Genomic DNA, 12498 nt, shown 5'->3' with positions numbered 1-12498 from the left:
CTCCCACCAGTTTAGGTCAGCCCCTAAGTAGCTCTTATCCCCGCCCCCAGGTCTGGTTGTGCCGGAAGTCGCTTCTACTTCCGCCGGTTCCGGCTCCTCCTTACGTTTCTCGGCTGCCCGGCAGTTGCGGTGGCTCCAGGATGATGGAGACGGAGCGACTCGGTGAGGGGGAGGGGGTGGAAAGACAGAGGAGACAGCGAATCACCCGTAACCCCTGACCTGTCGCCTTTCCTCTGTAGTGCTACCTCCCCCAGATCCCCTGGACCTGCCCCTTCGGGCCGTAGAGCTGGGATGCACGGGGCGCTGGGAGCTGCTGAATGTGCCTGGGGCTCCAGAGAGCACCGTGAGTGCCGTTTCACCCTAACCTTGACCCTGTTGAGCTTAAAACCTCCTTCATCCTCCTCCCAGTAGGATCTGAGCTGACTCGGCTGTCCTGTCTCTGGACACTTGTCATCCGAGCCTAGACTAGTGCTGGACAGACTCCAACCCAGTGGACCTGCAGTGGGTCAGAACCCATAAGAAGACAGAGCAGGGAGCCCCGGGGAAACCTTAGTTCTGAGAACTGCTCTTTCAAACTGCTGTTTTCTCCCGGGAGTCCTGTTCTGTCTCCAAGCACTAGGGCACTTAGTGACTGAGATGCTAGCCTTTGAACACCTGGCTCTTCATCCTTAGGCCTGGGACCCCCTTTTCCTAAAACTAGAGATTCTCATATATCAGTGTGCCTCATGATTAGTGAAAATCCCATGGACAGAGGAGCCTGGCGGGCCACAATCCATGGGGTTGAACACAACTGAGTGTGCACACACACACACAATTGGTGGGGGAGCTTTTCAAAAATACTAGTTCTTAGGTCCATAGATTCAGAAATCCAAAATCTGTATTATTAATCAGAATCCTAGGTAATTCAGTTGCAGACTGTTTGTTCTGTAAAACAGAACAGCCTTTGGAAAATAGTGCTTCAGCCTGATTGTCCTAGTCTTGGACGTCTCCCATATCTGATCTAAATACAAGTCGCGTCACCTTCTCTTTTGTGTCTTACTCTCTTCCCTTACCTCGTGCCTTTGTTCCAGCTTCCCCACGGCCTCCCTCCCTGTGCCCCAGATCTGCAGCAGGAAGCAGAGCGGTTGTTTCTGTCATCTCCAGCCTGGCTGCCTCTGCATGGTGTAGAGCACTCAGCCCGGTGAGGGGTCTAGAAGGGCCTGGGCTTGGCAGGTGGGTCCCTGAAGGAAGCTGGGACAGAGGAGAAAGAAGACCTGAACATTACTTTGCTTCTGTCCAGGAAATGGCAGAGGAAGATGGATCCTTGGTCTCTCCTGGCCACATTGGGGGCCCCAGTCCCCTCCGACCTACAGGCCCAAAGACACCCAACCACAGGCCAGATACTAGGCTACAAGGAGGTAAGTGGTCGTGGGCCACCAGAAGCAGAGTTGGGAGAAGGTGGGGTCAGAGGGAAGCCCAGCCTCACTGGCGCTCTATTCTCTTGCCTCAGGTTCTGCTAGAAAATACAAACTTGTCATCCACAACCTCCTTGTCTCTTCGCCGGCCACCAGCACCCATCTCCCAGTCCCTGTGGGGGAATCCAACACAGTACCCTTTCTGGCCAGGTGATGCTTGTGGAAATGGGATGGTAGGGGAGGGAGCCCTTAGTCTCCACCCCTCTCGTGTCACTCCCACCCCATGAATCCTATTTGTCCAACCTCTCCCCAGGTGGAATGGATGAGCCCACTATAACAGATCTGAGCACCCGAGAGGAGGCTGAGGAGGAGATAGACTTTGAGAAAGGTGAGGTGGTGCCAGGAGGGACCGTGGGAGGTAGGGCTCTGAGCCTGGGGCTTGAGGAAGAGGGGCCAAGTCCTGTCATTGGGTCCTTGCTAGCTCTTCCGTTTCCTTGAGCAAATTAGGAAAGGGTACCTCTTCCATAACAACCTTTACTGTCATCTGTTGGAGACTGTCACAAAAAACTACAACTACAGCGTGTATGCTGTGAACAACATCCTGCAGGTTAATGTAACATATGACTTGGTACAGCAGTGTGCGAGAGCCCTGATTCTCTCTATCCCCGTCCTCCAGACCTCCTTACTGTTCCACCTGGCTTCAAGAAAGGCGTGGACTTTGCACCAAAGGGTGAGTTTTAGTTTTGAGATGGGGCCATAGGGGAGACGGTACCCTTCTTCTTCAGAATGCAGGTGGATAACGACCAGGTCTCCATTTTTGCCTTGCTCCTAGATCACCCAGCTCCAGCTGCCGGGTTGCTCAGCCTCAGCCGTCTCCTGGAGCCCTTGGATTTGGGTGGGGGCGATGAGGATGAGAGTGAGGCAGTGGGAGAGCCTGGCGGTCCCAGACAGGACACTGTTTCAGCCTCTCCTGGCAGCATTCCTCTGGCCCGAGCAAGCAGCTTGGAGGACCTAGTGTTGAAGGTTGGTGGTTCTGGGCGGTTGAGGCAGGAAAGAAGGGCCTTGTCCCAGGCAGGGTGGGCTGGCCTGGTTGGTTCCCTGGGGAAGACTGGAGCATCTTCTGGGAGGGGTGGTAATAGAGAGCTTTCTGGCTGTTTGTTTATCAGCCCTACACCCCTCTCCTTCTCCAGGAAGCATCCACAGCTGTAGCCCCCCCAGAACCTCCCAAGCCCCCACCTCAGGAGCAGTGGGCCATTCCTGTGGATGTCACCTCCCCTGTTGGTGATTTCTACCGCCTCATTCCCCAGCCAGCCTTCCAGGTAGCGTGGCCCAGGCCTCAGGTGCTCCCCCACCTCCTCCAGCCCACGCCCTTGTCTCCTCTCCCCACCGGAGGCCAGGTGCCTTCAGTGGATGGAGGTCTTGGCCTTCTTCCCCTGCCCTGGAGGCCCCATGAGGTGGAGGCAGGAAGACCGCTGTCCCTTCTGCACCCCCATCTGTTTCTCTCTCCCACAGTGGGCGTTTGAGCCAGATGTGTTTCAGAAACAGGCCATCCTGCACTTGGAGCGGCACGACTCAGTCTTTGTCGCGGCTCACACATCCGCGGGGAAGACGGTTGTGGCTGAATATGCCATCGCGCTTGCCCAGAAACACATGACGCGGTATAGGCCCCTCCCCAGCCTCCCCTTCACCAGCCCTGTTCTCTCCTGCATCCTTTCTGAGTCTCTTCTCTTCTCCACCTCCCTACCTCATCCTTTAGATGAGAGGCTCGGGGGAGAAACTGAGGCAGGGTTTCGGAGGGAAACAAGAAGATGTGGGGAGAGAAAAACGAGCGGCATTAGTTGGGGAAGGGATTGGGGGATAGGATTTTTCCAGAGTAATTCCATGAAGGGGAACATGAGGGAAGTTTGGGTGAAGAAGGCGGGTAGGGGGGAGTGCCTGATCTCTGCGGTGTGCTTCTGGGAAGGGTCAGGGTGGGAGAGGAGGTGCTGACAAGGAGCCTATGTGGAGGGCCTGGCTGACTTCATGCCCTCCTCCCAGCACCATCTATACTTCGCCCATCAAGGCTCTGAGCAACCAGAAGTTCCGGGACTTCCGAAACACATTTGGGGATGTGGGGCTGCTCACCGGGGACGTGCAGCTGCACCCAGAAGCCTCTTGCCTCATTATGACAACAGAGATCCTTCGGTGAGAGGCAGGCACTCAGCATGGGGTGGGTTTTTGGTCAGGAAGGTGAGGCTGCTTTGGAGAGCACCCTGGCTGAGGTGAGGGTGCAGGTAGGAGCTGCTGGGGAGTCAGCCTGGGGCCTTTCTCCTCCAGCTCCATGCTGTACAGTGGCTCGGACGTCATCCGGGACCTGGAGTGGGTTATCTTTGATGAGGTTCACTATATCAATGATGCTGAGGTAAGGGGACGGTCCCCAGGTCCTGGCAGTCTCTCCTGTGGGGTAGGTTCAGCAGCTCCGCTGTTCCACACACCCCGGGAACTTCACTGCCTTCTTTGTCCCTCCTTATGGAGCCTTGTGCCACTTCCCTGGGCAGAAGGGCAGCCCCCTCCAAGCTGCTGGTGACTTGTCCTCCCTCCCCGTGTGCAGCGCGGGGTTGTGTGGGAGGAGGTACTCATCATGCTGCCTGACCACGTGTCCATTATCCTCCTGAGTGCTACTGTCCCCAACGCCCTTGAGTTTGCTGACTGGATCGGGTAAGGCACATGTTCTGGGGTGCTTGAGTGAAGCGGGCCGTAGCATTCCTCAGACTGTCCCAGCGAGGGAGTGGTCAGGCCTTGGGGGTGGGGAGGAGAAAGGGGTGCAGCTGGGGAACACGTCCAGCCTGGGAGGTTGTGGGATCCCACCTGGGCTGAGATCACTTTGCATGTTGAGAGACGGGGTGATGGGGACAGCCTTCCAGTCCGGCTCCCAGAAAACCAGGGTGAGGCCAGGGCGGGGAAGATGGCAGGCATGTGGGTTCCTTCCTGTGCTCCCAGCCCTGATCTTCTGTCATCCCCCCCACCCCCTGCTCAGGCGGCTGAAGCGTCGCCAGATCTATGTGATCAGCACCGTCGCTCGCCCAGTGCCCCTGGAGCACTATCTCTTCACGGGGAACAGCCCCAAGACCCAGGGGGAGCTCTTCCTGTTGCTGGACTCCCGTGGCGCCTTCCACACAAAGGGGTAAGCCTGGGATATGGGGAGAGTCAGGGCTGGGCCCAACTGGGGTTGACTGATGGTCGCTCTTCCCTGCCCCAGGTACTATGCGGCTGTGGAGGCCAAGAAGGAGCGGATGAGCAAACATGCCCAGACCTTTGGGGCCAAGCAGCCCACGCATCAGGGGGGGCCTGCCCAGGTGAGAACTGGCCGGCTTTGTACCTGCCACTCCTTCTTTCTCCTGAGTCCTTTTCTTCCCTCGTCCTCCCAGGGTTTGGAATGGAGCTTTGAGCACTGCCCGATTTGACTCTGCTTCACATGTCCCCACTTTGGCCCCCATTGGTTCAGGGAGTCCATCTCCACGCCCTTCTCCCTGCCTCCGCAGGACCGTGGTGTGTACCTGTCCCTCCTGGCCTCCCTCCGCACCCGTGCGCAGCTGCCCGTGGTGGTGTTCACCTTCTCCCGGGGCCGCTGTGACGAGCAGGCCTCGGGCCTCACCTCCCTGGACCTGACGACGAGTTCGGAGAAGAGTGAGATTCACCTCTTCCTGCAGCGCTGCCTCGCCCGTCTCCGCGGCTCTGACCGCCAGCTGCCCCAGGTGGGGAGGGGGACTCAGGATGGTGGGGATCGGGTGTTCACCGCCCCATCCCTGACCCTGGGCCTCGGCCCCCACAGGTTCTGCACATGTCGGAGCTCCTGCACCGTGGCCTGGGTGTGCACCACAGTGGCATCCTGCCCATCCTCAAGGAGATTGTGGAGATGCTCTTCAGCCGCGGCCTGGTCAAGGTGCTCGTGCTGGTGGGAGAGGGACTCCCCAAAGCATTCGTCACCTGCTTGGGGGGGTGGGCAGGACAGTGCAGCGGCTGAGAACTTGGGCTGTGGATCCAGGCTGCCTGGGTGGAAATCCCAGGTCCACTGTTAACTCGCTGTGTTACCCTGGGCAAATTACTTAATCTCCCTGAACTGTAAGTTTCACATTTTGAAATGGAGGTGCATAAAGTATGAACAGGGGCTTCCCCAGTGGCTCAGCGGTAAAGAATCCGTGTGCAATGCAGGAGCCACAAGAGACATGGGTTTGATCCCTGGGTTGGGAAGATACCCTGGAGGGGGGCATGGCAACCCACTTCAGTATTCTTATTTGGAGAATCCCATGAACTGAGGAACCTGGCGGGCTATAGTCGGACACAACTGAAGTGACTTAGCACACACACACACAAGGTATGAAGAGGCAGTATTCAGAAGAGAAAACTAAAAAGCTAGTAAACTTATGGAGGTCATTAGTCATCAGAGAAATGCAAACTGAAATACAAGATAGGACTTGATAGGACTTTACAGTAATTAAAACTGGTAAAATTTAGGAAAGTAGGCAATGCCAAGTGTTGCCCGAGATGTAGGAGATTACAGGGTTACAGGAACCCTTGTACAGGTGTGGCCAGTCTGGTGTGCCTGGTGCTCTTGAGGCAAAGACAAGTCTATGTCTACTCTTTGTCCCTAAATTCCGCTCAAGTGCAAATCACAATGAATTCTCACCCTGATCAATGAGGGAACACGTCTGCTCTTCCTCTGTGGGCTGTTGTCTTGTGGCAGGGTGTTGGTGGTACCAGGGGCCCTTTCACTGGGAGAGCAGGTAAGGCAGGTGTATGCCATGCACCCCACAAGGTGTCCTGTGGCAGGTTGCAAGCAACGGATTAGATATAATCACAGGAACACGGATGGATGTTGAAAATACTACATGTAAGAAAAGAAAACAGAAGGAGATACGTGTCACCTTTCCTGCAAAATGTATTACACACTCACACATTTTATAAAACACATTCACGTGAAAAGATACTCATTAAAGAGTGACAGAGGCGAGACAGGAGTGGGCTGTGGGGGTGAAAGGAAAGAAATAGGTAGCTAAATAAATAAAACAACAGTACCTACTCTGTAGATCTGCCTTGAGAGTCAGATGAGATCTCATGAGTTAACCGTCTGGGACTATGCCTAGTGCCTTAGCCTTGGCTACAAAGTGAGGTGGGCTTGGCCAGGGCTGGGCCACAGCTGTGTTTAGCCCCTTAGCTGATCCTCTCTTCCCCTCCCCACCCCAGGTCTTGTTTGCCACAGAGACCTTCGCCATGGGTGTAAACATGCCGGCCCGGACGGTGGTATTTGACTCCATGCGCAAGCACGATGGCTCCACCTTCCGGGACCTACTTCCTGGGGAGTATGTGCAGATGGCGGGCCGGGCCGGCCGGAGGGGCCTGGATCCCACGGGCACAGTCATCCTGCTCTGCAAGGGCCGTGTGCCCGAGATGGCAGACCTGCACCGCATGATGATGGTGAGCCAGGGCACCTCGAGGCCAGCTCTGGGCACCTGCTGCATCCTCTGTGCCCACCCTCCTCCCCTCTCCCCTCTCTCTCCTTTCCTTTGGTCTGGGAGAAGCCAGGGGAGGCGCGAGCCAATCCGAGGATGAGGCTGGATCTCATCTTCTCTAGTCTTTTTTCACTGTGGATATGGAGCTAGGTGGGACCTTGGAGAGTCTGTTTATTTAGTCTCGCTCCCTTGTTTTGCAGAGGTGAGCAGGCAGTTTGTCTAGGGCCCTGAGGTTCCGGGGCTGGGACTACAGCTGCTTGGAGTAGAGCAGCCGAGCAGCGGGTCTTCCCCGCCACCCCCCGAGCCTCACTGGCATCTCTGGCCTGGCCCAGGGGAAGCCGTCCCAGCTGCAGTCCCAGTTCCGCCTCACGTACACCATGATCCTCAACCTGCTGCGGGTGGATGCTCTCAGGGTGGAGGACATGATGAAGAGGAGCTTCTCAGAGTTTCCATCCCGCAAGGACAGCAAGGTGAGGAGGTGGGTGTGCCCAGGTTGCCCTGTAGAATATGGGACAAGGGAAGCCAGGCTAGGACGAGGTGGGCCTCTGGAAGCCAATGGGCGAAAGTGGAGAGAGCTGGCCTGGGTTCACACCCACCCTGGCTTCTCCCAGGCCCACGAACAGGCTCTGGCTGAACTGACCAAGAAGTTGGGGGCTTTGGAAGAGCCCGAGGTGACTGGCCAGCTTGTCGACCTGCCTGAGTATTACAGCTGGGGGGAGGAACTGACTGAGACCCGGAGCCAGATCCAGGTGAGCGCCTGTGAGTGTTGGGGGCCGGGTGATGGACGGGGAGGAAGAGACTGGGATGTTCTGGGTACACCTGAACCTCGTCCCAGCATCTCTGTGACACTTCTTATCGCCTTCTCATCCCTGTTCTTCAGCACCGCATCATAGAGTCTGTGAATGGGCTGAAATCTCTCTCAGCGGGAAGGGTGGTGGTTGTGAAGAATCAGGAGCATCACAACGCACTGGGTGTGATCCTTCAGGTGAGGGCGATGGGAATCTGGACTCCAAGGCCAGAGGGAGCAGCCAGCCCCATCTCCATCTTCCCCACTTGGCAAGGAGCCAGTTGTACTCGGCAGTGCCCTCATTTTTCCCTCGAGCCCTCCTTTCCTTCCCATCCCTACCACTTCATGCTCGTCTCCTCATCCTCCCCCCAAGCCCTGCCCCCGAAGTCTGCTCCGACTGCTTGACGTGGTTACCAGTCTACATGGCTGTCCCATGCTCCCGGCCTGAAGTGGGGGATCTGGTCTCCTCTTGGACGTCCACTCCTCACCCTGCCCTGGCCTGGCCTCCCCACCTCCCCTAGGTTTCTTCAGACTCCACCAGCAGGGTGTTCACAGCCCTGGTCTTGTGTGATAAGCCCGTGTCTGAGGACCCGCGGGAGAGGGGGCCAGCCTCCCCAGACGTGCCCTACCCAGACGACCTCGTGGGATTCAAGCTGTTCCTGCCTGAAGGTGAGAGTGGACGGATGCCCGGGCTCTTGCCAACAGCTCAGCTGAGGTGCCCGGTCTGACCCTGCTCTCCCCTCTTCTCAGGGCCCTGTGACCACACTGTGGCCAAGCTCCAGCCAGGAGACGTGGCCGCCATCACCACCAAGGTGCTCCGGCTGAACGGGGACAAGATCTTGGAGGACTTCAGCAAGCGGCAGCAACCAAAATTCAAGTCAGAGATGCTGGGGAGGGACCATGTGGGGTTGGTGGGAGCTATGGTCAGGGAGGCTTCCCCAGCCCGAGAGGGGCTCTGCAGGAAGAGAAGCCTCTGCCCCAGGTCTAAGACTAGCTCCATCCTCAGGAAGGATCCGCCCTCTGCGGCCGTGACCACTGCTGTCCAGGAACTGCTACGACTAGCTCAGGCGCACCCCACAGGACCCCCCACCCTCGACCCTGTCAATGACCTGCAGCTCAAGGATGTGTCTGTGGTCGAAGGGGGGCTCCGGGCCCGGAAGCTGGAGGAGCTGATCCGGGGGGCTCAGTGCGTGCACAGTCCTCGTTTCCCTGCCCAGGTGGGTCCCTCGATGTGAGCTCCCCCGCTGGGAGGGACGGCTTTCCCTCTCATCCGCTGCAGACTGGCCGTTCCGTCCCAGCCCTGGTCCTCAGCTCCCCTGCTGAGGTCAGGGAGGAGGCTCACAAGCCCCTGCCCTTGCCTCCTCACAGTACCTGAAGCTGCGGGAGCGGATGCAGATCCAGAAGGAGATGGAGCGGCTGCGCTTCCTGCTGTCAGACCAGTCGCTGCTGCTGCTCCCCGAGTACCACCAGCGAGTAGAGGTGGGGGGCGGGACTGGGCTGCGGGGCTGTCGGGGAAGCCGTCTGCCGGCTCCCAACTCCGCTATCCTTGCAGGTGCTCCGAACCCTGGGGTACGTGGACGAGGCGGGCACCGTGAAGCTGGCCGGGCGGGTGGCTTGCGCCATGAGCAGCCACGAGCTGCTCCTCACCGAGCTGATGTTTGACAACGCACTGAGCGCCCTGCGGCCTGAGGAGATCGCTGCCCTGCTCTCCGGCCTGGTCTGCCAGAGCCCCGGGGACCCTGGTGATCAGCTCCCCAGCACCCTCAAACAGGTATGGGGATGACGGCCAGGACCCCTCCCTTCCTCGGCTGTGGCATTCCCAGTCCGTCCCCACGTGTTCCCCAGGTGCCCTCTGAGCGTCCCTAAGAGCTGGAATGGTTTCTTTTTCATCCCGGCCTCCTTCCTGGAGCAGGAAGGCAGGGCTTAGAGCCTCTCCTCTCCGTCTGCAGGGGGTGGAACGGGTCCGGACTGTGGCCAAGAGGATTGGTGAGGTCCAGGCGGCCTGTGGCTTGAACCAGACCGTGGAGGAATTTGTCGGGGAGCTGAATTTCGGGCTGGTTGAGGTTGTGTACGAGTGGGCCCGGGGCATGGTGAGTAGCTGGGGTTTGGGGCCTTTGTGGACAGCCAGCTGGGGAGAGGCTGTCCCGGCCCACTGTATTCAGTCCCCACCCTGCTTCTCCCACAGCCCTTCTCTGAGTTGGCAGGGCTCTCAGGGACCCCTGAGGGCCTGGTGGTCCGCTGCATCCAACGCCTGGCCGAGATGTGTCGCTCACTTCGGGGGGCGGCCCGCCTGGTGGGCGAACCTGTGCTAGGTGCCAAGATGGAGACAGCAGCCACCCTGTTACGGAGGGACATTGTCTTTGCTGCCAGCCTTTACACCCAGTGACCGGCCCCTGGCTACAATGTAACAATAAAACTGCAAACCCTCTGTGGGAACCTGAGGTGTTGGGCAGGGATGACTCGCTCAAAAGACACAGCAGGGAGAGCCACTTGGAAATACACCTTTATCTGTGCACACAGAAATAGGACCAGCCCCTGTGAAGCATCAGTCCTTGGGGGAGGGTGTCTTGGGGGGTGATGGAAGGTCCTGGGTCACAGCTTCCACGTACCATGGAGGCAGGAAGGTGTGGGGTGCATCTCGGTGTTCAGACACTGTGACAGGGCCACCGGGCTCCCAGGAGAAGAGGTAGACGAGCCTGGGGGTGCAGATAGAGTCCTGAATTGAGGGCTGGAGGCTGAGCTTCCGGGCCCCAGAGGGGAGGGGCAGAGCTGAATGCCTCACCTGGGGTCATCATGAACCACTGTGTTCTGGGCAAAACTAAGGAAGGCGGCACAGAAGTTCATGCACACGGAGGGATTCCAGCCGTCACGGTCATTCTGGAGAAAGCCCAGGAAGAGGCAGAAGACCGGCGGTGAGGGTAGAAGAAGGGGAAGGTGGGCTGCAGGTCCCTGGGCAATGGACCTGTGGTGTTGGCGCAGGGGGATGCAGGTGGGAACTCATTGCCTTACCCTGACGTATTCAAACATCTCCATGGTAGGAAAGGTCTTCAGGGAACAGACAAAACCCTCCGGGTTACGGAAGCCAGCAACAACATTTGGGACGCCTGGCAGGAACGACTGGGCCCACCATTTCAGGAGCTTGTGTCTGTCAGGAAAGGCAAGGGGGTCAGTGGGACCCCTCCTCCACCCTCCAACCTCCTCCTTCCCCAAATCTCTTTCCAAGCTTTTCATCCAAGGCTCTCATCCTGTCCACCCCTGTCTTGAACCTGTAGAAGCTCTTCCATTGGCCAGGGCTGTGCATCTCCTTGGAGGTCTTGAGCTCCACATAGCAGGTGGGGGGCTGTGTGGATGGGGCCTGGGGGTCTGTGCAGTCCACCTCCCCGGAGAAGAGAAGAGGGTGGTTTCCCAGGCGGCTGCGTAGCACAGAGCAGAAGGCCACGTTGGTGTTAACCTCCCCAGAGGGATCTGGGGAGACTCCGGGTTTATCTGCACAAGGAGAGAAACAGCAGCAAGAGCTGGGGTCTCTCAATCTCTGGGGATAGGGGAGGGGGCCCCAGAATCAGGGCAACTCTCACCTGCACACATGTACTGCTCAAATTTGTACCCCATGTACATAAGCTCCCGGAGAAGCGGTGGCCGAGTAAGCCTCTGAACCCGAGCAGTCGGGGTCTCTACCTCACTCAAGTAGAGCGTCCCCTGGAACCGGGAGGCTGCCAGCTGCCAGCCTTCCTGCCGCTCATATGGTGTCGTCAGCAGTTTTGTCAGGTGCCCCCGCCACGTCACTATGGCCCCTGCCAGCCAGCCTGGACCCCTGAGAAGGAGGAGTTAGGGGCTGAAGATCTGACACCTGCATTAGCGCAGATGGCTTCCCTAAAGCATAGGGTAAGATAAGGACTCACTCCAGCTTTGGCTCTCCCAATTTTAGAGGGTGAGTGCAGGCCTCTAGGGCTACTGTGTGCTATCCTTTGCTTACCCCTCTAGCTGGCCTCGGTGCGCCAGGAGCCAGCGTAGCAGGTGGTCCAACCTCTCCTGGACCTCTTCGTCCCGGGGCTGGTATCGATCAGGGTATCCGTCTCTGAGGTCAAAGTTGGGGCTTTGACCATTGGTGGGAGGTGGGCTGTAGTACCGCAAAGCGCGAGCGTCTCCATGGTACTGGCGCTGTGCATCCAGGGAGAAGCAGCCCAATTCGGAAGGGCGCCGGTAGAAAGGAAAGGGCCCAGAGTAGAGAGCGGGGTCTGTGGGCAGGGAGGGTGCTGGGCGGGGGAGCTTGTTCCGAGGCTCAGCGACCTCTATCTTTCCAGCTTCTCTCTTGGTCCCTCTGGACTCCATGAGGTCCTGAGAGGGGACAAGGAAGTTCCCCCTTTAAAAAGAAGGGCTGGAAAAGAGGGACTTCGAGTCAGGACTAAGCGAGTCTGGCCTTGAAACATGCAAGCCCCGTGTCCTCAAGCTGAACCCCACCAGGTGCGCATGCCACCTTTTCCCTTGACCTATATACTCCCAACCCCAGTAGCTCCAAACCCAGAGAGGTTAGGAAGGATGCTTGGGCTCAGGGCAAGGATCTGGTTACCTCAAATCCTGCCAACCTCGACTTCTACCTTCTCAGGGCTATGACGTCATGGCAGGTACATCATATGTCAAAGAGATGTGAGGGCAGTTTTCTCCGCTCTCGATGACGCAATCACTCAGCGACAGAGGCGGCCTATCCCCGAGGTGGCGGGAGGGGGCTGTGCGCTTTACGCCCGGAGGGAGATCCCAGCGTGGCCACCCGCGCCCCTCCGCAGCGCCCAGGCGTCCCCGGACGTGAGCGCTCTCAGAGGAAGCCAATCAG

General features: G+C 58.2%; 2 protein-coding genes across 5 annotated transcripts; one reads left to right on the top strand and one right to left on the bottom strand.

The window, feature by feature from the left end:
• The first annotated feature begins 6 nt into the window (after positions 1 to 6).
• Positions 7 to 10098, top strand: LOC122697248 (helicase SKI2W). The gene is made up of 28 exons (XM_043907815.1): positions 7 to 162; positions 240 to 343; positions 1071 to 1180; positions 1280 to 1397; positions 1490 to 1604; positions 1708 to 1782; positions 2071 to 2124; positions 2227 to 2417; positions 2585 to 2713; positions 2907 to 3052; positions 3432 to 3578; positions 3711 to 3795; positions 3985 to 4091; positions 4411 to 4557; positions 4633 to 4729; positions 4916 to 5128; positions 5206 to 5316; positions 6618 to 6848; positions 7216 to 7353; positions 7495 to 7632; positions 7764 to 7868; positions 8192 to 8339; positions 8421 to 8547; positions 8677 to 8887; positions 9039 to 9149; positions 9223 to 9441; positions 9620 to 9760; positions 9856 to 10098. Exons 1-28 carry the CDS (start codon positions 141 to 143, stop codon positions 10054 to 10056), a joined length of 3741 nt encoding a protein of 1246 aa, XP_043763750.1. The 5' UTR covers positions 7 to 140; the 3' UTR covers positions 10057 to 10098.
• Positions 10099 to 10157: 59 nt separating this feature from the next.
• DXO (decapping exoribonuclease) lies at positions 10158 to 12456 on the bottom strand. Of its 4 annotated transcripts, none has more exons than XM_043907822.1 (7): positions 12238 to 12456; positions 11644 to 12045; positions 11246 to 11481; positions 10937 to 11156; positions 10680 to 10815; positions 10453 to 10547; positions 10158 to 10366 (listed from the first exon to the last, which is right to left on the bottom strand). In XM_043907822.1, exons 2-7 carry the CDS (start codon positions 11997 to 11999, stop codon positions 10216 to 10218), a joined length of 1194 nt encoding a protein of 397 aa, XP_043763757.1. In that variant the 5' UTR covers positions 12000 to 12045; positions 12238 to 12456; the 3' UTR covers positions 10158 to 10215. The 4 variants fall into 4 exon arrangements, with proteins under 4 accessions (XP_043763757.1, XP_043763760.1, XP_043763758.1 ...); XM_043907825.1 differs by having other exon boundaries at positions 11644 to 12005; positions 12266 to 12452; XM_043907823.1 differs by having other exon boundaries at positions 11644 to 12005; positions 12238 to 12451.
• Positions 12457 to 12498: the final 42 nt, after the last annotated feature.

This window comes from Cervus elaphus, chromosome 7, assembly GCF_910594005.1.
Source record: "Cervus elaphus chromosome 7, mCerEla1.1, whole genome shotgun sequence".
Classification (NCBI taxonomy): Eukaryota; Metazoa; Chordata; class Mammalia; order Artiodactyla; family Cervidae; genus Cervus; species Cervus elaphus.
The sequence above is the reverse complement of the archived record's forward strand: the minus strand, read 5'-3'. Positions and strand labels throughout refer to the sequence as shown.